This window comes from Narcine bancroftii, chromosome 2, assembly GCF_036971445.1.
Source record: "Narcine bancroftii isolate sNarBan1 chromosome 2, sNarBan1.hap1, whole genome shotgun sequence".
Lineage (NCBI taxonomy): Eukaryota > Metazoa > Chordata > Chondrichthyes > Torpediniformes > Narcinidae > Narcine > Narcine bancroftii.
This window is the reverse complement of record NC_091470.1, coordinates 103,288,143-103,314,105: the sequence shown is the minus strand read 5'-3', so window position 1 is coordinate 103,314,105 and position 25,963 is coordinate 103,288,143. Positions and strand designations below refer to the sequence as shown.

The 25,963-nt window shown below is 46.2% G+C and overlaps 2 protein-coding genes across 4 annotated transcripts in view; one reads left to right on the top strand and one right to left on the bottom strand.

Annotated features, from left to right (window-relative positions):
• Positions 1-25,963, bottom strand: part of dmtn (dematin actin binding protein) — a 136,427-nt gene that overhangs the window by 86,507 nt on the left and 23,957 nt on the right. The gene's annotated exons all lie outside the window — the stretch shown is intronic.
• Positions 16,976-25,963, top strand: part of lgi3 (leucine-rich repeat LGI family, member 3) — a 28,717-nt gene continuing 19,729 nt past the window's right edge. The window contains exons 1-3 of one of the 3 annotated variants that reach the window (XM_069917777.1): positions 16,976-17,213; positions 18,553-18,657; positions 20,188-20,579. In XM_069917777.1, the coding sequence (XP_069773878.1) occupies positions 20,374-20,579 (206 nt within the window). In that variant the 5' untranslated portion in view covers positions 16,976-17,213; positions 18,553-18,657; positions 20,188-20,373. Of the gene's footprint in view, positions 17,214-18,552; positions 18,658-20,178; positions 20,580-25,963 lie in introns of those variants that run through there. The other 2 variants (XM_069917780.1, XM_069917779.1) reach the window with 2 other exon arrangements.

Sequence of the window (25,963 nt, the reverse complement as noted above, 5' to 3'; positions counted from 1 at the left end):
TGAGCCCATGTCCTCTGTATCTCACCTCCCCTCAGTGGAAAAAGCCTATCTACATTTACTCTGTCTATCCCCCCCTCATAATTTTGTATGCCACCGTCAAATCTCTCCTCATTTTTCTACGCTCCAGGGAATAAAGTCCTTGAAATTTTGAAGATTAAGAATGATTAACTGCAATTTCTGCAATAAAAAAGAGAGATGAAAACTGAGACAGGAGATCCAATTTCTGTGGGGTCAGCAAGTCTGTGACAACGTGGCATCGAGGCTGGAGGATGCAGGGACTGATTTCTGTTCAGCGAGGGGAACCAATCTGCATGAATGCACAATCTTACAGGTCAGGCAGGAGAGCAAGTGAAGTTAGCAGAATGGAATTTCAAATTGCTATTTAAACCCATTGACCTTCCACTAGAATTGAGTCTTGAAGCCAATGGGATACCCAGCATGTAGGATGTGACATTTCCATTTCTCTCTCGTTCCACATGACATTCAGTGACATAGTCGGGACTGTAGCTGATTGAAGTGGAGAGTGCATCAATCTCTCTGCAGTCTGGACAGAGCACAGCCTTTGTCCATTGTTATGTAAGTGTCCCGAAATGGAGGGAACATTTTTGTTCAGTGAATCGACACGAATTTTCCTTGGGGAAGTAATATTATTTAAAAGTATTTTTCTGTTTCAGAGAGAATAATAGCAATAAAAATCTGACCATCTGCCATTTGAGGGCCACTCCCAGTCAACAGGCTACTGTCCTGGGGCTCAAATCACTAGATGGAACTTTTCCAGACTTGGACCCATATCTTTGGGCTTTCTTGTTTTCCAATGAACATCTGGTGAGGCCCCTCTGGAACGAGGAACCAACATAGCTCATCATAAATTGAGAGACAAAACAAGATTGATTTTGTAAATCGGGGGACAATCTCAAAGAAAAATAATAATTGGTGGGTGTCAGAAGTAAAACCCGGAAGTCTGCAGATACTGTGATTGAGGTAAAAACATAAGGCTGGAGAAATTCACCTGGTCAAACAGCGTACTTTATATAGCAAAGATAAAGATACATAGTCAATGTTTCGGGCTTGAGCCCTTGATCAAAGTATGTGATAGGCTCTATCAATAACCACGAAATCGAGAGCTGGGGAATGATAGGCTTTAATGAACACAAGAATTTGGCTGGCCCGGATCCAAGTACAGGAATGCCGGAAGGGGGGAGGGAGGTCGACCTTTATGGTCAGGTCATAAGGGGAGGAGACATAGGAGATGAGTCACTAGTGGGCAGGCCAGCCTCATACATACAACAACACACAGGTAGGGAATAATGTACAAGGAGAAAACATATCACTACAGTATGTCGGCAGGGGCCCGAACAAAATGGTGAGGGGTGGAGCACAGTCCCACAGACAAGAGGTAATAGGTGGATGAGGGAGCAAACAGGGGGAAGGGGAATGGAGAGGGAAGGGAGTGGAGAGCTGGAGGAAAGCAGATAGAGGGATGGGGAAGGGAGAGAGAACAGGGAGTGGATGAGCAGTGGCAGGTGTCACTGAGGTTCCTTGTACAAAATGCTGGAGGAACTCATAGATCTCGCAGCGTCCATAGGCGGTAAAGATATATGACCGACGTTTCGGGCCTGAGCCCTTCTTCAAGGAATAAGCAAAGAACAGGAGTGCTCAGAATAAAGACAAAGCAGCACCAGACCAACAAAAGGTGTTAATTGGATATGAAGGTGAGAATTTATTTTGGATCTGTGAAAGGAGATAGAGGGAAAAGGAAAGAGAGACAGAGCTGGGGAAAGGCAGGCGGGGGTGGGGGATGTGGTGTGGGGTATAAGATAGGGTGGGGGTTGTAACGAAAGCAAGAGAAGTCGAAAGCAAGAGAAGCCCCCTCCGGTTGGAGGGGGCCCAGACAGAAGATGAGGTGTTGTTCCTCCAATTTCTGGGTGGTCTCAGTTTGGCAGTGCATGAGACTATGTCAGCAAGGGAGTGGGTGGCCACTGGGAGAGAGTTGTACAGCACAGAACAAGGCTTTGGCCCAACACCACCATGCCAACCTTTCTGCCTTTCTACACTAACCCTATATCCCTGGATTTGGACTGTATGCTTCTATTCCTTCCTGTCTGTCTAATGAAGCTTATGAGTGACTATATCTGATTCCTACACCTCCTCTAGCAGTTTAGATGTCAACCACTCTGTTGAAAAAAAACATTCTCCTGAGATTCCTTTAAATGGATGAGATGGTTAGCACAGCAGTTAGCTTAAGCGCTAGTGATCAGGTTTGAATCACATGCTGTCCGTAAGGAGTTTATATATTCTCCCCGTGTCTGTGTGGGTTTTACCCGGGGCTCTGGTTTCCTCTCACAGTTCAAAATCTACTGGGTGTATAAATTGGGCAGCACGGACTCGTGGGCCAAAATGGCCTGTTACTGGGCTGTATGTCTACATTTAAAATTGAAATTAAAATCTGTAGAATCGCCCTTTCCTATTGTGCTCACCTGGAGTCTTCAACGCCTTTTTGTCATGGGGATGCCTTGCCTCCAGAACGACCCCTGATATCATAGTCTGCTGTATTGTATTAATATCATCGCCTACTACATATGTATGTTTATATCTTGTGTGTCGAGGACCAAAAGACACTCAGATGACAATAGGCTTGGCTTGACAACTTGACTCTCCTGTCTTCATCCAGTCTTCCCATCTGCATAACTTGCCTCTGGATAATGTATGGGGAATCCGATACCAAAAGCCCACTGTGAAGGGAGCAACACAGGATACCCCCGAGGGATATGGATGCTGCTGGCAAGACAATCTGCTTTCCTGCTCTGTGACCCCCACGGACTGGGGAATTTTAATAGGATGCAGACTCGAGGATCACTGCCAACATGAGTGCGCCTCTTCACAGCACATTTCAGGCCCTTTGGCCCTTGATGTTGTGCTGACCCATATAGTTCTACCAAAAAAAAACTAAACACTCCCAACCCCATAACCCTCTATTTTTCTTTCATCCATGAGCCTGTCTACAAGTCTCTTAATGCCTCTATTATTCCAGCCTTCAACACCACCAATGCATTCCAGGCACCCACAACTCTCTGTGTGAAAAAATTCTTACCCTTGATGTCTCCCCTAAACTTTCCATCCTGGGAAAATGGTGCTGACTGTCTACCTTAACTCTGCCTCTCAGAATCCTATTAAGTCACCTTTCATCCTTCTAATGCCCCAAAGAGCTAATCTTGCCTTATAACACTTACTTTCCAATTCAGGCCACACCCTGGTAAGTCTCTGCACCCTTTCCATAGCTTCCACATCCTCCCTGTAATGAGGTAGAGGGGATCTGAGGTGGACGCTTGCACCCAGAGAGTAGAATACCTAGAGGGCACTATCTGAAAGAGTGGTGAAGAGCAAGATCTCTGGGTGAGCACCCAGATTAACTCAGCCGGAGGGACAACAGCTGGAAGGATGGAGTCAAGTATCACCTGGCTGAACACATACAACCCAACGAAACAATGTTTCTCCAGACCATAATATATGCACAAACACACACAATGCATTTACACAATAATCACATAATAGGGTATATAATTACAGAAAATAATTACAGTAAATACAGTAAAACCTCTAGTATCTGGAATTCAAGCAACTGGAAAAAAAATCAAGAAAATACATTAAAAAAATTAAAATAAATAAGAATAAAATAATAGTTAAAAAAACCGTAATTTAAAATTGTAAAATTAAATGTTGGTGAAGACGGGAGCAAATATTCAGCCAGCAGAGGGCCTTGGTCAGGCTTTGCTCAGAGCAGCTGTTTGAATAAAGTTGTGTGAAACAGCAATGGCGTCACCCAGGATGAAGATGTGGGTAACTCTCTTAAAGTGTCGACTTATCCCTGCTTAGTAACAGTTGCCTTGGTCAGAGGCTTTATCTGTAGACCTTGGGGGGGTGGGGTTAATTGTCTGTAATGTTATTGTTTGTCTTCCGGGCAACTCCGCGGAGAGGGAGGAATCTACAGATGCAGTGACGGTTCAATCAGTGGTTCCCAACCTTTTTCTTTCCACTCACTCACCACTTTAAATATTCCCTATACCATCGGTGCTCTGTGATTAGTAAGGGATTGCTTAAGTTGGGATGTGGATTGGAAGGGAAGGTTGAGAACCACTGTTCTAGAAGTTGGTCTGGAAAATATTTTCCACGAAGGATAGGTGGTGTGGCAATGTCCAGCTGACTGGGACATTGCGTGGCATCGGGGACCAGGCCCACCCTTCGCAACACCTTGGACAGGTCGAACCTCAGCACATAGTGGCAGTTGGTGCCCTTGGACTTTGTGCAGGCCACACACAAAGGTGATCCTTGGGGAGCTGACCAATGACGTCCGCTCTGTTTCACATCCGGGCTATATGCTACCTGTTGATGTTCCGTAAAGTTGTGCAGTCTGTGAAGAGGCCTCCTCTGGGACCTGTTAATTCCTGTCCAGCCTACTGATCTCTGTCCGTCCTTAAGAACTGTTAAGAGCAGGTCATTGAAGTAACTGTGTGCCCCTTACAAACTGAGATGGGAGAAATTACAGTCATAGTTTTATAGCACAGACCCTTTGGCCCAACATCCATGCTGACCATTTTCTACCAAGCTTATCTCCTTTGCCTGGGTTTGACCAAATATCCCTCTAAACCTTTCCATCCATCTATATGTCTAGAACCATAGAATACTACAGCACAGAAACAAGCTCTTCAGCCCATATAGACCATGCCGAACTGTTATTCTGCCTAGTCTTAGTGACTTGCACCCACATCACATCCCTCCAATCCCTCCCATCCATGTACTTGTCCACATTTTTCTTCAATGTCAAAATCAAGCCTAAATTCACCACTTCACCTGGGAGCTCATTCCACATTCCCACCACTCTTTGTATGAAGAAGTTCCCCCTAAACCTTTCCCCTTTCACCCTTAACCCATGTCCCCTAATTCTTGTCATAAATGTCTAAATGTCTTTTAAGGATTACAATTGTCCCTCCTCTGAGGTGGGGTGGAGACAGTCGCCCACCTCTTTGCAGAACGCAAATTTGCTAAAAGTGTATGAAGAAAGGTCCTTGTCACAGTTCATCTCCGGTAGCAGTGTGAGAGAGGACTCTGTGATTTACAGGCTGTTCCTGGGGACATACGCAGAGTACGACATCCAGAATTGCTGGAAGACCACCAACTCGGTGAAGGGCGCCTTTTGCCATCCCAAAACCTGCTGGTCTTTCAGCACACGGAGATGTCAGTGAGGGGAACGCTGCCGTCTGGCACATTCCAGGCTGCAGGAGGACGTGCTGAGGGCCACACTGAGACTTGGTGCTGCCAACGCGAGGGCGCCATGGGGAAGGACCACAGTCTACAGCCTTTCCATTAATGGTATTGAGGAGCTGAGACCAAGGTGGGGGCGGGGGAGGGGAGGGAAGCGACATGGTGCCACAGAGGTGGCAATGATGGTAGGGTATTCTAGGACAACTTCAGGATAAAGGGGCATTAATTTAAAACAAGACATGGATAAATTTCTTTAGCCAGAGGGTTGGGAGTCTGTGGAACTTGTTGCCACAGGCAGCCGTGGAAGTGAGGTCTTGGGTGTATTTAAGGCAGAGATTGACAGGTATTTGATCAGTCAGGGCATCACGGGTTACGGGGAGAAAGCCGGAGAATGGGGCTGAGCGGGTGGATGGATCAGCTTGTGATTAGAACAGTGGAGCAGAGTCGATGGGCCAACTTCTGCTCCAATATCTTATGAGATATGGATATGAAACTAAGGGTGTGCAAAAACTTTGAATGGTTTTCTATATGGCCAAACGGTGCACTAACAACAACCTCGCACTCAACGTCACCTAAACTAAGGAGCTGATTGTTGTCTTCAGGAAGGGAAAACCAGAGATGTACGATCCACTGATCATTGGGGGAATCAGAGGTGGAGAGGGTGAGCAAATTTAAGTTCTTGGGAGTCACTATCTCAGAGGATCTTTCCTGGACCCAACACACCAATGGCATCGTGAAAGAAGCATGTCAGCATCTCAACTTCCTCAGGAGTTTGTGGAGGTTTTGTGTGACATCAGAAACACTGGCAAATTTCTACAGATGGGCGGTAGAAAGTGTGTTGACCGGCTGCATCACAGTCTGGTGAAGGGGACACCAATACCTCTAAGCAGAAAGGCTTCCAAAAGGTAGTGGACTCAGTCCAGGACATCACAGGTAAAACCCTCCCCATCATCAAGAAGATCTAAAGGGAACACTGGAGTCGGAGAGCAGCAGCGATCATCAAGGATCCACACCACCCAGCACATGCTCTGTTCTTGCTTCTGCCATCAGGAAAGAGGTATAGGTGCCACAACACTGGCACCATCAGGTTCAGAAACAGCTGTTACCCCTCCACCATCAGACTCCCTCTATAACAAACTCAATCAGAGACATTTTTAAGGACTCTTATTTGTGCACTTTATTGATTTTCTTTTTGTTCTCTCTGCATTTCACAGTCAGTTTGTTTACCATCGTTAATTGTTTACAGTTCTTTATTTGTTTACATGTTTACATTGTGTACAGTTTATTTTTTGCACCACCAATTCATGGTAATTCTGTCACACCCGCAGGAAAAGGAGCCCAGGTATGAGTGACAGCCTGGGTGTGAGTGACAACCTGGTTATGAGTGACAGCCTGGGTGTGACTGACAGGCCAGGTATGAGTGACAGCTGCAAAGCCCGCCCTGCCCTTCCAGTCTCTGACCGCAACACCCACCCACGTTGACCTGCCGCCATCTCATCTGTGTCAGGCGGTAAAACCAAGTGGCCAGCGACCGTTCCCAGTCAGTCAGTCCTTCCCTCCCGGGTTAATGTCACTGGTGTGCATGTGCGCCATTCATGTCCGCTAAATAGGGCAGTTGCACGGCCGCGGGGCAGGATGGGTAAAGAGCGGTTCCATTCGCTTCCGCCCTGCGAGGATGCCAAGATGGGTAAATCTGACCAATCAAGAAACTGAGGGGCTCAGCGGGTCAGGCAGTATCCACGGAGAGAGCGCGCTTTTAGGAGGTAAGTAAGAAGTCTCCAGGCTCTGTAAAACTGGAGCAACACAGTAAAACATGTAGGAGGAACTCAGAAGGTCAGGAAAGCAACAGACAGCACTTCCGCTGTAAACCCTTCTTCAGGAACAGCAAGAATCAGGTAGATGCTGGCAGGTGATATGTGGTGGAGGAAAGAAATGAATGAAGGAGCGAATTGGGGGAAGGTCAGAGGGCTGAGAAGGATGCACTCTGAAAAGGGAAGGGGATGGGGTCTGGAGAGTGGAAGGTGACAGGCAGGTTTTAGGTGAGGGCAACGAGAATGAATACTGGGGCCAGAGATGTAGGAGAAAATAGTGTGGAGTTATTGAAGATTGGAGGTTGATATTCAGTCTGCCACGGAAGACGAGGAAATTTCTACAGATGTGTAAAGGTTAAAAACCTTGTGTTTTTGATTTTTGTTAATTTTATGCCTATCCCTTTAGGAAAAATTGTTGTTTGTAGTGTTACAATAGTGTCCATGACATTAGTATCTGATCGGACCAAAAGTTTGTATCTCATTCTCCGAAGAATCATGACAGAGATAGAAGCTCGAGATACTTTACTTTTTTAAAAATTTATTTTAAATTTGCATCAATACAAATACTGTACTAATCCATATCATACAGAATAAAAAAAGATGCAAAAAGAGTACATAATTTTATTTTCTCCCCCTCCTTTCCCAAAAAAGTAAGAAAAAAAGAAAAAGCCTGCCTGAATTAATCATATATCCTTTATTGATTGATTAAATTTCAAATTTATAAATATAATCTTAAACCTTAAATTAACTAAAGTGAGTTGGAGCAGGAGTGGCGAACGCTGTAGATGAACTCTTACCAATAAAATCCATAAAAGGTTTCCAAATCTTATAATTTTTTCTGGTTGATTCCATAAATAAGTACGCCTCTTTGAGCACTGTTGAGGGGGACATCAAGGTTGGGGGGAGTGACAGTGGCTGTGCCTCCGGCACGAGGTCGGCCCCTGTAGCTCAGAAAGGGAGGGAAAGGAAGAGGAGGGCAATTGTGGTAGGAGACTCCATAGTTAAGAGGACGGATAGGGGATTCTGCGGACGCAGCAAGGAGAACCGGATGGTGGGTTGCCTCCCTGGTGCCAGGGTCTGAGATGTTGCTGCTCGTGTCCCAGATATCCTAAAGTGGGAGGGACAGGAGCCAGAGGTCGTGGTACATGTAGGTACCAATGACATAGGGAGAATTAGAGAAGAGGTCCTAAAAAGTGAGTACAGGCAGTTAGGTAGGGAGTTAAAAAGAAGGACCGCAAAGGGAGTAATCTCTGGATTACTCCCTGTGCCACGTGACAGTGTGAATAGAAATAGAATGAGGTGGAGGATTAACACGTGGCTGAAGGGGTGGAGTAAGGGGCAGGGTTTTAAGTTTCTGGATAACTGGGACCTTTTTTGGGGGAGATGTGACCTGTACAGTAAGGACGGGTTACACTTAAATCCCAGGGGGACCAGAATCCTGGCAGAGGTATTTGCTAGGGCTACTCAGGATCCTTTAAACTAGAATGGTTGGGGGGAGGGAACAAAATAGTACAGAGCAGTAAGGAGAAGGTTAGAATGCAAACAAAGAAAGTTTGTAGTAAGTATTTGAATATGGATGGGCAGGTGATAGAGAAGGGAAATGCTCTGGAAGAAGATGAAGGGCAATTGGCAGGAAAAGTAAATAATGTTGTTCTTAAAGATGAGGGAAAACAGGGATTAAAAATTGGGAAATCCCTGAAATTCATATATTTTAATGCCAGGAGTATTGTAAAAAAGGTGGATGAGCTGAAGGTGTGGATTGATACTTGGAAGTATGATGTGGTAGCGATTAGTGAGACATGGTTGCAGGAGGGATGTGATTGGCAACTGAATATCCCTGGGTTTCGTTGTTTTAGGTGTGATAGAGTCGGAGGGGCAAGAGGAGGTGGGGTTGCATTGCTTGTCAGGGAAAATATTACAGCGGTGCCTAGGAAGGATAGATTAGAGGGCACATCCACGGAGGCTATTTGGGTGGAACTGAGGAGTAGGAAAGGAGAGGTTACACTTGTAGGGGTGTATTATAGACCACCCGGAGGGGACCGAGACCTAGAGGAGCAAATCTGTAGGGAGATAGTATATATTTGTGATAAGCACAGGGTTGTAATTATGGGAGATTTTAATTTTCCACATATAGATTGGGAAACACATTCTGTGAAAGGACTGGATGGGTTAGAGTTTGTGAAATGTGTGCAAGATAGTTTTTTACAACAATATGTAGAGGTGCCGACCAGAGAAGGAGCAGTGTTAGATCTACTGTTGGCAAATGGGATGGGTCAAGTGACGGAGGTTAGTGTTGGCGAGCACTTCGGGTCCAGTGATCATAATGTCATCAGCTTCAATGTCATTATGGAAAGAGAGAAATCAGGGCCAAGGATTGAGGTTTTTGATTGGGGAAAAGCTAGATTTGAGGAGATGCGAAAGGACTTGCAGGGTGTGCATTGGGACAATTTGTTTTATGGGCAGGATGTAGTAGAGAGATGGAAGTCTTTTAAAGATCAGATTTTGAGAGTGCAAAAGCTTTATGTTCCTGTTAGGTTAAAAGGAGGGGCAAAAGGTTTGAGAGAGCCGTGGTTTTCAAGGAATATTGGAAACTTGGTTCGAAGAAAAAGGGAGGTGTACATTAGATATAAGAAGCATGGAGTTAAGGAGATGTTTGAAAGATACATTGAATGTAAGAGGAATCTTAAGAGAGGAATTAGGAAAGCTAAAAGAAGGTACGAGAAAACTATGGCAAGCAGGGTGAAAACTAATCCAAAAGAGTTCTACAAATATGTTAATGGTAAGAGGAAAGCTAGAGACAAAATTGGTCCCTTAGAAAATCAGAGTGGAAAACTGTGTGTGGAGCCTAGAGAAATGGGGGAGATATTGAACAGTTTCTTTTCTTCGGTATTCACTAAGGAGAAGGATATTGGGAGATGTGGGATAAAAAAAGAAAATTGGGTAAATATGGGGAATATAGAGATTACAAAAGGTGTAGTTTTAAGGCTTTTGAAGAATATAAAGGTGGATAAGTCTCCGGGACCAGACAGGATCTTCCCCAGGACATTGAGAGAAGTGAAGGAGGAAATAGTAGAGGCTCTGGCGGTAATTTTCCAAATGTCATTAGATATGGGGATAGTGCCGGAGGATTGGCGCATTGCGCATGTGGTTCCGTTATTTAAAAAGGGTTCAAGGAGGAAGCCTGGCAACTATCGGCCTGTAAGTTTGACGTCTGTGGTAGGTAAATTAATGGAGAAAATTCTTAGAGATAGTACTTATAAACATCTGGATAGACAGGGTCTGATCAGGAGCACTCAACATGGATTTGTGGGAGGAAGGTCATGTTTGACCAATCTGATTGAATTTTTTGAAGAGGTGACTAGGAATGTGGATGAGGGTAGCGCAGTGGATGTTGTCTATATGGACTTCAGTAAGGCCTTCGATAAGGTACCACATGGAAGGTTAGTTAGGAAGGTGCAGTCTTTAGGTATAAATTTTAAGATAGTCAAATGGATTGAACATTGGCTGAAAGGAAGAGGCCAGAGAGTGGTAGTGGATAATCGTCTGTCAGGTTGGAGGCCGGTGACCAGTGGTGTGCCTCAAGGATCTGTATTGGGCCCATTGTTGTTCGTTATATACATTAATGATCTAGATGATGGGGTGGTGAATTGGATTAGTAAATATGCAGACGATACTAAGATAGGTGGAATAGTGGATAATGAAGAAGGTTTTCAAGGATTGCAGAGGGATTTGGGCTGCTTAGAAAAGTGGGCTGAAAAATGGCAGATGGAATTTAATGCTGATAAGTGTGAGGTGCTTCATTTTGGTAAGAAGAATCAGAATAGGACATACGTGGTAAATGGGAGAGCATTGAGGAATACAGAAGAGCAGAAAGATTTAGGAGTAACGGTACATCGTTCCCTGAAGGTAGAAACTCACGTGAATAGGGTGGTGAAGAAGGCTTTTAGTATGCTGGCCTTTATCAATCATTGCATGGAATATAGGAGTTGGGAGGTGATGTTGAGATTGTATAAGACGTTGGTGCAGCCTAATTTGGAGTTCTGTGTGCAGTTCTGGTCGCCTAATTATAGGAAGGATATAAACAGAGTGGAGAGAGTGCAGAGAAGGTTTATCAGAATGTTGCCTGGGTTTAAGCATCTGGAGTATGGGGAGAGATTGGACAGATTGGGTCTTTATTCTTTGGAGCGTAGAAGGTTGAGAGGGGATTTGATAGAAGTATTTAAGATTATGAAAGGGATAGACAGAATGGATGTGGATAGACTATTTCCGTTAAGAGGAGGAAAGATTAAAACAAGAGGACATGAGTTAAGAATTAAGGGGCAGAGGTTTAGAGGTAACATGAGGGGGAACTTCTTTACTCAGAGAGTGGTAGCCGTGTGGAATGATCTTCCGGGAGAAATAGTGGCGGCGGAGTCAATTGTATTATTTAAGAAAAGGTTGGACAGGTATATGGAGAGAAGAAGATGGAGGGTTATGGGCATTGTGCAGGGAGGTGGGATTAGAAAGGGGTGTTTGGTTCGGTGCAGACTAGAAGGGCCTAATGGCCTGTTTCCGTGCTGTAATTGTTATTATGTTATATATGTTATTTTCTCTAATGGGAAACAATTTGGTAATTCCATTTCCCATCTATTAAACCCCATATTATTATCTAGTTTCCACGAATTCTTAATTTTTTTTTCTTTTATATCTATTTAAAGTTGAATATCGTTATCATTAAGCTTTGTAACTCATCGTTATGAAAATCTCAATACAAAGTTATGCAAAATGTTTATCAATGAATTAAAGTTGCAACTATACAGTTTGATTTATTGAATTAATAAGATAGTAATTCAAAATATTGTCGCTTACGTTTCTTTGAAGATGGCATGTTTTGAAATTGGTAAATACTAGAACTTGGAAAGTGTTGTCTATAAGGTGTACAGTGGAGAGCATTCTGGCTGGTTATATCACTGCCTGGGATGGAGGCGTCAACACTCAGGACAAGAAAAAACTCCAGAGGGTTGTTAATTTAACCATATAACCATATAACAGTTTACAGCACGGAAACAGGCCATATCGGCCCTTCGAGTCCACGCCAGTTCACTTGAACAACTCCACTAGCTCCCTCTCCCCACTCTCCACCCATAACCCTCCAACCCCCTCATATCCATGTACACATCCAACCTCTTAAATGACAGAAAGGACCCTGCCGCAACTATCTCCTCTGGAAGATCATTCCATACTGCCGTCACTCTCTGAGTGAAGAAGCATCCTCTAACATTTCTCCTAAAGTTTTCCCCCCTTACCCTTAACTTATGCCCTCTTGTTCCAACCTCCCCTGCCCTCAAGGGAAAGAGTTTACTCATATCTAGTCTATCTATTCCCTTCATAATTTTAAATACCTCTATCAAATCCCCTCTCAACAGTCTAAGTTCCAATGAATAAAGTCCCAGTCCCCTTAATCTTTCTCTGTAATCTAGATGTTGTAGGCCAGGCAACATTTTTGTAAATCTTCTCTGCACCTTCTCCACCTTATCTATATCCTTCCTATAATTTGGAGACCAGAACTGAACACAATAATCCAAATCTGACCTCATCAATGCCTTAAACAGTCACAGAATCCACCTTCAAGGAACTCTGTACCATAACTCCAAGATCCCATTGTTGCTCTGCATTCCTTAATGCCCTCCTCTTAACTGCAAATGTCCTATTTTGGTTATTTTTTTCTGAAATGCAGCACCTCGCACTTGTCTACATTAAATTCCATCTGCCATCTTTCAGCCCACTTTTCCAAACAAACCAAATCCTTCTGTAATCCAAGAAAACCTTCCTCACTATCCACTCCTCCCCCTATTTTCATATTGTCTGCATATTTGCTTACCCACTTAACCACACCCTGGTCCAAATCATTAATATAAATGATAAACAACAGGCCTGCAACATCGCGGGCACCAGACTTCACTCTGTGGTGTCTTAGTTTGGAACTGGATGAACTCCTGATCATTTGGGAGGAAGAGGTAGAGATATAGAGGAGGTTCAGGTAGATGGTCACCTCCCCCCCCCCCCGCCCCCACACAAATGTCAGAAGGCAGGTAGCTGGGAGAGGAAGGGAGAAAGAGGAGTTTACAAGGAAGATCAGGCATAAATGAAGCCAGTTAGAGGGGTTGAAATGTGCCTATTTCAACACTAGGAGTATTGGATGAACTTAGAGCATGGATTGGTACATAGAACTATGATGTTGTGGCCATTACAGAGCATCCCTTTGGCCTTTCCCTTCAATAATAAGTATACTGTTTTGGATACTGTTGAGGAGGGGGGGATGATCTACCAGGGACATGTTGTGGTGGTCATGCCTGTGGCACAGAGGCTGGTCCCTCAGCTCAGAAGGGGAGGGGGATAAAGAGGAGAGCAATGGTGATTGGAGACTCATTGGTTAGGTGAGTGGATCAGAGGTTCTGTGAGTGAGATCAAAACTCCAGGATGGTATTTTGCCTCCCAGAGCCAGGGTGCAGTTCCAGTGTAGCCCATAGAGGGCGCTGGCACGACACTGATACCCAACATTGCCTGGAGAGGGCGCTGCAGTGATACTCACCGTTGCCTGGAGAGGGCGCTGCGCGGATACCCACCTTGCCTGGAGAGGGCACTGCATTGATACCCATTGTTGCCTGGAGAGGGCGCTGCCCTGATATCCACCGTTGCTTGGAAAGGTCGCTGCACTGATACCCAACATTGCCTCGAGAGAGCGCTGTGCTAATAACCACCGTTGCCTGGAGAGGGCGCTGCACTGAGAACCACCATTGCCTGGAAAGGGCGCTGCAGAGGACAGGCTTGGGGTGCCGGGACCAGCCTGGGGTCCAGCTGGTGGTGTGATCACTCCAGCCCTCAGCACTGGAACATTGGGACACGTTATGGAGGGATGGCCACCACTAACTCCTGGGCAGCTGGCTGGCTGCAGTTTGCCAACATTATGATGAATTACAGGGTAGGGCAATAGGCCATTCACCACTGCCTGCCCTCAACAACCAGTGGGTACCTTGGCCTGTGTGAACCCCATCTTCCAGCACTGGAACCTCCCACTCCCCCCTCTGTACCCGGGTGATCTTCCCCCTTCCCCTCCCATAGCTGGGTGATCCGGCCCCACCCATATCCAGTTAATTTCAGAGCTGGTCCACACACTTCTTACAGTCAGAACACTGCAGAAGCTGGGGTTGAGTGCAATACACAGCTGTGAATATAAGTAGGGCACACAGCTTCCACAGGAAGGAATGGGTAACCAAGGTTTCAAGCCTGGTCCCTTCATCAGGAAAAGTTGAATCAATATCAGTCCGACAACTTGTATTCCGTCTTGGCAGTCTCCAACCTGACGGCATCAATAGTGACCTCCCATATCTGTTAACCCCCTGGTCTCTCACTCTCCCTTCCCCTCGTCTCCTCCAGGTCCCCACCCCCTTCCCTTCCTTCAAGCAGCAAGCTCCCCTTCTTCGCCCTCTGTCCTCTCCACTATCGCTTCTTAGCTTCTTCCCTTCCACCTGTTTGCCTGTGTTCCTCCACCTTCCCCTTCCTCCCTCTCCTCCTCCCCCGAGCTCCACATTTATAATCAGATGTCCGTCATCACTGACAAAGGGCTCAGACTATCTCTGCCTTTCCGAGTGATTGTTAATTGTCTCTCTCAGATTTTTTCACCACTGCCTCTGACCGGGCATTTTCCTGCTGCTTTTCGTGGACAAAGGGGTCTGCATTTGTCATCTGGCAGCATCCTTGTTACACTGATCATGGTCTTCACCTACATGACAGGACTGTTCACACCACTCTGTCACATTTCCTCTTGCACTGTTGTATCCATGTCTTTTCAAGCCAAGTTCAAGTTTATTGTCATTGGATTGCACAAGTACAACCCAACAAAACAGCATTTTCCAGTCCTCAGTGCAAAACATGCAGACATACAACCAGACATACACACATACAGACAAACAATACATAGGCAGGACAAGTATTCATACATACAAATAACTAAATATTGTTTTGTACATATGAGAGTCTTGGATAGTTAGTGTGAGCAGTTCCTTTGATCATTCAGCATCCTCGCTCCCCTTGGGAAGAAGCTGTTCCTCAGCCTGGTGGTGCTGGCTCTGATACTCCTGAGTCGCTTTCCTGATGGGAGAAGCTGAAAGATGCTGTGTGCGGGGTGGAAGGAGTCCTCGATGAATTTGTGTGTCCTCTTCAGACAACGATCAACAAGAATAGGGATGAGGGGGGGATAATGATCCTGGTAGATCATGTTGATGGGGGGGGGGGGCTGGTGAGGGAAACTCCAATGATCCTCTCTGCTGCTCTAATATTTGCATTTATGTTGTATTTATTTTCCCATTTTCAATGTAATATGTATTGTGCTAGTTGATTCTTTTATGTAGCAAAGTAAGAATGTCAGTGCATGTGTATATTGTACAGTGTTCATGACAATAAACTCATTGTCAATTGTATCCAATGGAGAATTAACAATCACAGCCTTAGCCCAGGAATCTTGCCTCTGGTACCAGCCTGAGATAAATCCCATCCAGTCCTCGAGATATTTCCTCCTTTATGCCTGCTGTAGCCTCAAGAACCTCCTCTTTATTCATGGAGGCCTGCACAAGGCTTTCACCTTCCCCTTCACTGCATTCTCTGTCCACAGAGTCTGCTTCCTATGTGAATATCGATGGAATGTGTTCAGTTAGGACTTTGGCCATACTCTCACACAGACTGCCCTGTTGTTATTGATGGCCCCTTTCCCTGGCTTTTTTTTTACCATGAATTAATATAGAACTACCTCAATCCTGCGATTTCTGGACCCCGCTCTAGTTTCCTCTCTCAGCCCTTCCCAATACTTGCTATACACTTAAACCCCTCCCACCCCTTGACATTCCTTTGCCATTTGGCAGTCATGCCTCTCCCCTTCACACTCCGTCTGCTCTCCGCAGGGGCTACTCCTCTGTTCCTCCCTCCCTGACCACTGCATCACCTCTCCTTGATACCTCCCCGACACCCTTCCAGGAAAGACAAAGATTCTGCTTCCTCTGCCTTGGTAAGAGCAAGTGTGAACGAGGTGACTGTTCCGCAGAGCATTTCTATTCTGTCAGCAGTGGCCATCCTGACCTCCTGGTCTCATCTCCCCTTCTCTCAACTCCCATTCCTACCCTCAATCCGACCTGGTCCCATCTCCCCTTCCTACCCCCACCCTGAACTGGTTCCATCTCCCCTTCCCATTCCCACCCTGACCTGCCTACTCCTTCTCCTCTGCCAGAATGAGGTGCTAGGTCAACTCGGAGGAACACCTCATCCTCTACCAGAATAGTCCACACCCCAGTGGTGGGAACATCATACTCTCTCTTCCTTCCCTGCCTCCCCACCACCATGTTCTTCTCCTTATGGGGTTTAGATGTTTCAATAGAGATAGGGAGGGAAGTAAAAGAGACAGGGGGGAGTGGAATAAAAAGGGGGGGGGGGAATGTTGTATTGGGATTGTCTACTGAACCAGTGTGGGAGTGGTCTATAAGGCCCCAAATAGCCCTCTGGACATAAATATGCAGATCTTGGAATGGTGCAGAAATTACAGGTTTGTTGTGATGGAAAACTTCAACTTCCCTAATATTGGCACCTCCTTATTGCAAGAGGCATAGATGGGAAGAACGTGTAATGTGTGCTCAAGAAGAATTCCTGACACATTAATCTGACCTGCCAAAGCCACCTTGATACACTCTATCAATGACTCCAAAGACTGAGAGGGAAACGATATGCTTTAATATATGGCCCGACTCCATGTGCTTGAATGAATGGATGGGTGGGGGGAGGGAGGTCGACCTTCATGGCAGATCACAAAAGGAGGAGCAACTGGGAAACGAGTCATCAGTGGGCAGGCTAGTCACTCATACACAGCAGTATATACATATAACCACACACCTTCTTCCCCCTTCTAGCTCCCCTAAGTCCCTTGTTGTTCCTCCCTGGAACCTTGCCTGACTTTTGCTTCCTAAACCTGGTGTATGCTTCCTTCATCCTCTTGACTAACTGTAGCACCTCTCCTGTCACCCATAGTAGACAAGCCGGCTAGAGGAGAAGCCAAACAGGATCTAGTACTGGGTAATGAACCTGGTCAGATGACAGACCTCTCGGTGGAAGAGCATTCTGGTGAGAGTGACCACAACTCCCTAACCTTTAGCATAGCCATGGACAAGGTTAGGAGTAGACAAAATGAAAAAGTGTTTATTTGAGGAAGAGATCATTATGATAGGGAAAAGAACTTGGGAGAGTAAATTAGGAACCCATCTTCTCTGGAAAATGTACAGCAGAAATGTGGAGGCTGTTTGGGGACTGCTTGCACAGGGTTCTGGACAGCTTTGTCCCAATGAGACAGGGAAACATGTTGGGATAAAAAGGCCATGATTGACAAGAGAGGAGCGACCGTTAGTCAAGAGGAAGCATACATAAAGTTTGGGAAGCAAATGTTTGGCAAGGTTCATGAGAATTACACAGTAACAAGAAAGGAACAACAAGGGACTTGAAAGGGGGGCAAAAAAAGGCTTTGGCAAGCTGCATTGATGAAAATGCAAAGGAACCGTAGGAAGACAAGAGTGAGGGGAGAACTGAGCCTGGAGGGGGAGTAGGGAGGGGATTCCCAAAATGATTCAGTGTTTACCAGGGAGTGGGAGCTTGGTGAATGTGACGTCAGCGAAGAACAGGCCAATACAATGGAGCATGTTGAGGATGAAAAAGAGGTAGTGCTCAATCTTCTTAAAAAGATTCTGATAGGCAAGTCCCCAGGACCAGATGGAATATACCCCAGGTTATTGTTGGCCCTCTGGAAAAGCACCGAAAGACTGGAGAAAGGCAAATGTAGTCCCCTTGTTTAAGAAAAATGAAAGGGAAAAATCCTGGGAATTATAGACAACTGAATCTTGCATCAGCAGGTGAGGTAAAACTATCGGTGAAGATTCTTAGGGACAGGATTTATGAGCATTTAGAGAAGAATAGCCTTCTCAGGGATGGTCAGCATGGCTGTGCGAGGGGCAGGTCGTGCCTCATGAAACTATATTTTTTTTGAAAAGGTGTCAAAATAAATTGATGAAGGTAAGGTGGTGGATGTGGTGTAATAAGGCGCTTGACAAGGTCTCCCATGGTAGGCTCATTCAGAAAGCCATGAGGCATGGGATCCATAGAACCTTAGCAGCTTGGATTTGGACTTGGCTTGCCTGCAGAAGGCAGAGGGTTGTAGTAATAGGAGGTAAGGATTTCTTTACACAGAGAATGGTGGGTGCTTGGAATGTTGCAAGGGGTGGTGGTGGAGACTGGAACAATAGGGGCATTCAAAAGACACTTAGACCGGCACATGGATGTGAGAAAGATAGAGGGTTATGTGTGTCAGGGAGGGAGGGTTTAGATGTCTCAGACATTTTGGCCTCCACAGTTTGGTGTCCACAAGTTGGCACTAACAAGTGGTGGATTTCCCTACAATTTATTCACTTATTAGACTTATTAGGAAGCAAGGAGCGGCACTTCGGGCTGTTGTGCGGGACCCTGCACTCCATCACATCAAGCTGACCGACATGGCACTTCGGGCGCTGGAGGCTTGGTGGTGAGTAAGTGGCGGTAGTGGTGGACAGTGGGAGGGAACCTGTTGCCAAGCCCTGTCCCCCGGTCCCTTCCATCCCCCCCTTCCCCCCCCCCCTCCCCCGTTCCTGTTGTCAAAGAACAATTTTAATCAATTTTTAAATAATTTTATACCCGGCCCCAAACTGCGTGTGCCAAAATGTCCGAAGGGCCACAGAAGTCTTGATTTTTCACCAAAATGTTCGGCGCCAAAATGTCTGACACCAGGGGTGCTGTGCTAATTTTTTAGGTGCCAGAGCTCACCATAAACGGTGACAAAGTGGTGCTGGAACTACCCCCTGAGGTTCCGGAGTGGTGCTCCTTTGAGCTCTGGCAGCACTGCACCCCTGTCCGGTGCCAAAATGTCCAATTTTGAGGGTTTAGAATGATTAACATGGAGTAGGTTTACATTGGTTGGCACAACGTTGTGGGCCACAGGGCCTGTACTGTGCTGCAATGTTCTATGATCACACCTTTCTTGTTCTTATTGGGTCGGTCCGGATTTTCAGGCAGTCATTTTAAAATTCAAACTTAAGGAGGAATAAAGAAGAAGTAAATGAATATGTAAATGTTGATAATTTATTCATTAGCAAATACAGCATGCTTCGTTTGTCAAAATTAGCAGTTTTAAAGAAAAATAGTGGCTGCTTTTTGCCACTGTGCATTTGTGACGCTTATGAATGAAGTCAAGAGCCTGTTAAATTTAAAAAGTTTGAGAGTTTTTGAAAAGTCCGGATTCTTAGGTGGTCCGGATTTTTGGAATTCTACTGTATTGCATTGAATTGAATTGTTTATTGTCAGGTGTACTAAAACAGAGTGAAAATCTTTCTTGCACATGTTATCCAGGCAAGTCAACCTCTACGTGGTATAGTACAGAGATCTGTGAGGAGCAATTTATGATCCTTTTCTACATCTGCTTTAAAAAATTTGGTAGCTATCTTTAAATCACTTCCCCACTGACACACCCTCACTCGACCTTCAAGAGAAAAGCCAGAATCAGAATTGATTGTCATGAAATTCGTTGTTTTGCGACAGCGTCACGGGGCAAACATTCATATAAACCATCTTACAAAATAAATAAAAATAGTGCAAGGAAAAAGAAAAAGACAAAGTCAGGCAGTGTCTTTGGTTCATCGATCATTCAGGAATCTGATGGTGGAAGGTAAGAAGCTGTCCTTGTGCCGCTGAGCGCTCATCTTCAGGCTCATGAACCTTTTTCCCGATGGTAGCAGAGTGAAAAGGGTGGTGGAGGTCCTTGATGATAGAGGCCAGAAATGCACCTTCCCTCATTTGTGGGCTCCCTCAAACCAGGTCTGGCCATGAGCTGCAGTTAAACAATGCCTGTCTGTTCACTGCTGAGCCAGGATTCTGCTGATGGCTCTAGTTTGAATGCTATCAATATGTGAACTTCAGCTGAGCCCATGACTTCATTTGTCAAACAATCAATAGCTTGAGTGCCTGACATCAGCAGAAAATCCTCCTCCTTTAACTCTCTCCCCTCTCTCTGGAAATCCAGGAGCTCGAGAGATGCAGCCTGAGAATCTGAACCCGGGGCATTGTTAGAGACCATTGATATGCAGGAGGGGAACAGACCGAATATAAAGTGGATGGTTCCTCCCACCAAGCTGCCAATCGGCCAGGAGACAGGAATAATCCGTGAGAAAGCTTGAGTTGACCTGCAGTGACGGACCAGCAGTTGGGCATGATAGAACCGAAGGGAGTCTGCTTCAGGCTCCCAGCCACTGCGCCCAGCTCTCTGCTCTGGATCCTCTTGCTCTGCTTCTCGGCAGACGCAAAGTGGCCCAGAGACCCGAAATGCCCAGCGACCTGCTCATGCACGAGGGACAGCGCCTTCTGTGTGGCTTCCAAGTTCATCCCTCAGACCTTTGCCGGGGACCTCATCTCTCTGTAAGTCAAACCTGTTGCTTGTAAGTTAGATCGGGGTTGACACATGCTGCTGGCAGCGGGTCTGTGCAATGTTTGCAGAGGAAATCTGTGTGCTAATCTTCATACCTTATTTGATGGAAACATCCCTGTCAATTGCGCTCCGTTTGAATTTCTCTCTGCCTTCAATGAACAGCCTTTTCATTGGTGAAGGGTTCGAATCTCTCTCTGCCCTCTGTAAACTTCCAACCGATTCAAGACTTGGCTGAAAATATTGTGCCCACTTCTCCCTCCACAGATACCACCTGACTGGCTGAGCATTTTCAGGAGGCTCTGTTTTTATTTTGGAAGATGGCATAGTGGTGCAGTGGGTAGTGCTACTGCCGCACAGCGCCCGACTCCCAGGCTTAATCCTGTCCTCGGGTGTCGTCTGGAGTCCCTGTGACTGGGTAGGGGATTTGGGTGATTTCCCCTCGGTGTCCTGAGTCCTGCCTGTGACTGCACGCACTTCCAATCCAGAGCAAATCTGTACCTGCCATTCCCTTTGTCCGGTCAGCAGCAGGCAGAAGAACCACTATTGGATGGGCTACAGGCAGGTCTTGAGCTGCCAGGGCGTCACTGAGTTCAGGCATGTCACATTGTGGATGGCCCATCTGGGCAGGCTTCCACTTCCTCACCATCTGGTCAGTGTGTAGCCAGGACACCACAAAGCTCAGCTCCATGTCTGGGTCCAGGGTCCCACTCGGGACAGCCATCACAATGTCAAGGTCACTAGTCCCTCACACGACACTCACCACAATGACCAGGCCAATGGATATAGAACATTACAACACAGTACAGGCCCTTCGGCCCATCATGTTGTGCCAACCCATATATTCCTACCAATAAAAACAAAATCTCATAACCCTCTATTTTTCTTCCACCCATGTGCCTGTCCAAGAGTCTCTTAAATGCCCCTAATGTTCTAACCCATCTCTTAATTACCCCTATTGTACCAGCCTCCACCACCATCGCTGGCAATGCATTCCAGGCATCCACAACTCTCAGTGTGACACAAAAAACTTACCCCTAAACTTTCCTCCCTTCACTTTCTACACATGACCTCTGGTGTTTGCTACACCTGCCTTGGGAAAAAGGTGCTGGCTGTCTATCTTATCCATGCTTCTCAGAATCCTGTAGAATTCACCAGGTCAATTGTCCCTCTCGGGACAGTTATCACAATGACCAAGTCTATACTCCCACTCCAGACAGTCACTACAATGACCAGGTCCATGGTCCCACTTGGGACAGTTACCATGATGACCAGATCCATAGTCCCACTCAGGACAGTCACTACAATTACCAGGTCCATGATCCCACTCAGGACAGTCACTACAATGACTAGGTCCATGGTCCCACTCGGGACAGTCACTACAATTACCAGGTCCATGGTCCCACTCGGGACAGTCACTACAATCACCAGGTCCATGATCCCACTCAGGACAGTCACTACAATGACTAGGTCCATGGTCCCACTCAGGACAGTCACTACAATGACTAGGTCCATGGTCCCACTCGGGACAGTCACTACAATTACCAGGTCCATGGTCCCACTCGGGACAGTCACTACAATCACCAGGTCCATGATCCCACTCAGGACAGCCACTACAATGACTAGGTCCATGGTCCCACTCAGGAGAGTCACTATAATGACCAGGTCCATGGTCCCACTCCAGTCACTACAATGACCAGGTCCATGGTCCCACTCAGGACAGTCACTACAATGATCAGGTCCATGGTCCCACTCCAGTCACTACAATGACCAGGTCCATGGTCCCACTCCAGACAGTCACTACAATGACCAGGTCCATGGTCCCACTCAGGACAGTCACTACAATGACCAGGTCCATGGTCCCACTCAGGACAGTCACTACAATGACCAGGTCCATGGTCCCACTCAGGACAGTCACTACAATCACCAGGTCCATGGTCCCACTCAGGACAGTCACTACAATGACCAGGTCCATGGCCCCACTCAGGACAGTCACTATAATGACTAGGTCCATGGACCCACTCAGGACCATCACTACAATGACCAGGTCCATGGTCCCACTCAGGACAGTCACTACCTCAGTTAGTCCCAACTACCTGTGAATGGCCCATGCCCATCTAAACCTTTCCTATTCATCTACCTAAGAGTCCTCCACCACTTGCTCTGACAACTTGTTCCATGAAGTCTGTGTGAAAATCTGCCTCCCAGGTCCCTTTTAAATCTTTCCTCTTTCACCTTACATCTATGCTCTCTGGTTTTAGACTCTGCTATACTGCGGAAAAACATGATGGCTGTTTAACCTCTTGATGCCCCTCATGATTTAAATAGCAGAACTGAACAGAATACTCCAAATGTGATAAATGACTGTGTAAAAGTCGACACCTGCCTAGTGTTTTTGGCTCCGACTGTTTGCCCTCCAGAGCTCCCGACGCCCCAAATGTGGACTCTTGCCTTAGGCTCCAGCCTCCCATCCATCCAAGCTCCCGATGCCCTGACTGTGGATTCTCAACCAGGCCCAGGCTGCACTCCCACAAGATCTTCTGACATGTCAACCATGGACCCTTGCCCAGTCTTTGGCCGCTCGTCCAAGCTCCTGAAACCTCAAACAACACAAGTATTTAGCGCAGTCAAAATAAGATTGAACGTTATAGCCAATCCCCTAAACTTTACCCCAAAAATTGGTCCGCAAAATTTGAATATTACACACACACACACACACACACACACACACACACACACACACACACACACACACACACACACACACACACACACACACACACACATATATATATACACACAAAGTTACATTTAAAATCTCAGTACAGTAAATATTAAATTTAGACACACAAGCCTTTCCAACCCACAAGCCCATGCCACCCAAATACCACAATTGACCTGCAACCCCCAGTACATTTTGAAGGATGGGAGGAAACCGGAGTCTTCGGAGGAAACCCACACAGACACAGGGAGAATGTAGAAACTCCTCAGAGACAGCACTGGATTTCAAACTCAGGTCGCTGACACTGTAATAGTATTGAACTAACTGTGCCACCCCTGATCACACCAAGATACTGCACATGATGTCCTAAGTCCTGTACTCAATGAGGGCCATCATCCCCACTATTTACCTTTGTGGCCAGTTCAGGGTAACTATGTACCTGCACCTCTGGGTCTCTCTCTTGCACAACACACCCTAGAGCCCTACCCTTCATGTAAATCCCACCCTGGTTTAACCTACTAAGGTGCAACACCTAAAACCTATCCGATTTACATTTCATCTGCCAATCCTTGGCCCTCTTTCCCAGTGCATCTTGATTATGCTGAAATCTCAGATAACCGTCTTCACTATCAACCAGGACTGGAGTCATCTACTAACCACGTCAACTAGGTTGTCATCCAATAAGCTTCTAGAAAGACTCAGCGGGACAGGCAGCATCCACAGAGATGGGATCCTTTATAGACTAAAGTAGGAAGGGGTGATATCAGGTGGGTTCTCCCGAATGAAAATCACAAATTCCCCCTCCTCTTTATCCTCTGCCTCAGTCATGCCCGAGGCATCTGCACCATGGTACATCGAGCTGCCAGTCCTATCACTCTCTCAGCCTTGTGATAAGATAGAGGTAGGTTAATTGTTCCCATTGGTGGGGAAACCAGAACTAGGGGACGTAGCCTCAAGATTCAAGGTAGTAGATTTAGGATGGAGATGAGGAGGAACTCCTTTTCCCAGAGCATGGTGAATCTATGGAATTTGCTGCCCATTGAAGCAGTGGAGGCAACCTCAGTACATATATTTAAGACAAGGTTTTTATATAGTAAGGGAATTAAGGGATATGGGGAAAAGACAGGTCAGTGGTGATGATCCCATCATCAGATCAGCCATGATCACATTGAATAGTGGAGCAGGTTCAACAGGCCAGATGGATGACTCCTGCTCCTATTTCTTATGTTCTTTCATGTCTGTTACAACCATGATATCCCAGGCCCGTGTCCTGAGCTCATCTGCAGTTCACAAAAAAAAAGTGCTGGAGAAACTCAGCAGGTCACGCAGCATCTACAGGAAGTAAAAGGCAGTCAACAGATTGGGCCTGAGCCCATCGCCAGGCACCTGAATAAAAAAGAGGGGAGAGGAGGGAAGTGAAATGGGAGGAGAACAGGCTAAAAGGTGGATAAAAGGTGATGGAGGAGAGGGCAGTGGGCTACGAAGGGCAACTCTCTTATAGGAGAAGGAAGGGAAGGGGATGGGGAGCTGGAGGAAAGGAGACATAGGTCAGGAAAGAGAGAACAGGGAGGGGATTAATGGAAACTGAGAATGGATTGATGCCATCTGGTTGAAGAGTACTGAGATGGAATACAAGGTGTTGTTCCTCCAATTTGCAAATGTTCTCAACCTGGCAGTACACGAGGCCATGGACAGAAATGCCGGTGTGGCACTTTCTTTTTCAAAAATAAACCTTGTTCACAATAAAACCACGTACGAAGGAAAATGGTGCAGTCTTTAGCATATCCTGAGTGTCATATTCATACATTTCATGACTATACATTATTAATCCTCCAATTTGTTACATTGTCACTACTGTGGCACCTTGTTGTTATTTTCCCCTCTTTTGTTTGAGGGGCTTTTCTTTGGTCTCAATGCCTGGTAGCGGAAGGACGTGGTCCTTCCCTACAGCACCCTCACATTAGCTGCACCAATCTTCAGTGCATACTCCTGCAGCCTGGAATGTGCCATTTGGCAGCCATCCCTCACCGACATCTCCATGTGCTGGAAGACCAACAAGTTTCGGGCAGACCGAAGTGCTTCTTTCACTGAATTGATGGTCTTCCAGCAGGTCTGGATGTCTGTCTCTATATGTGTCCCTAGGATCAGCCCATAGATCAGAGACCTCTGTCATGCTGTTGCTGGGGATGAACCTTGTATCTTTCTCCGCACACTCTTAGTGAATCTGCATTCTGCAAAGAGGTGGGTGACTGTCTCCACTCAACCGCAGTCATCTCAGGGACAACGTGCATTCTGGGTGACTTTCTGGTTGTATAGGAAGGATTTGACTGCAAGGGCTCCTCTTACTGCCAGCTGGGCTAAGTCCTGGTCCCTGTTAGTGAACACTGGTGAAGAGGCATTCCATCAGATGACCTGGACAGTCTGCTCAGGGGACTACCCCACAGTGTCCATTGAGTCCTCATCCTCAGTGTCTGCAGGACATTCTGTGCTGACCACTGCTTGATTGCCTTGTAGTCAAAGGTGTTGGTCTGGAAAAACATTTCCACAAAGGATAGGTGGTGTGGCGAAGTCCAGCTGACTTGAATATTGTGCGGCAATGGGGCCAGGTCCATACTTTGCAGCACCCAGGACATTGAACCTCAGCACATCACGGCC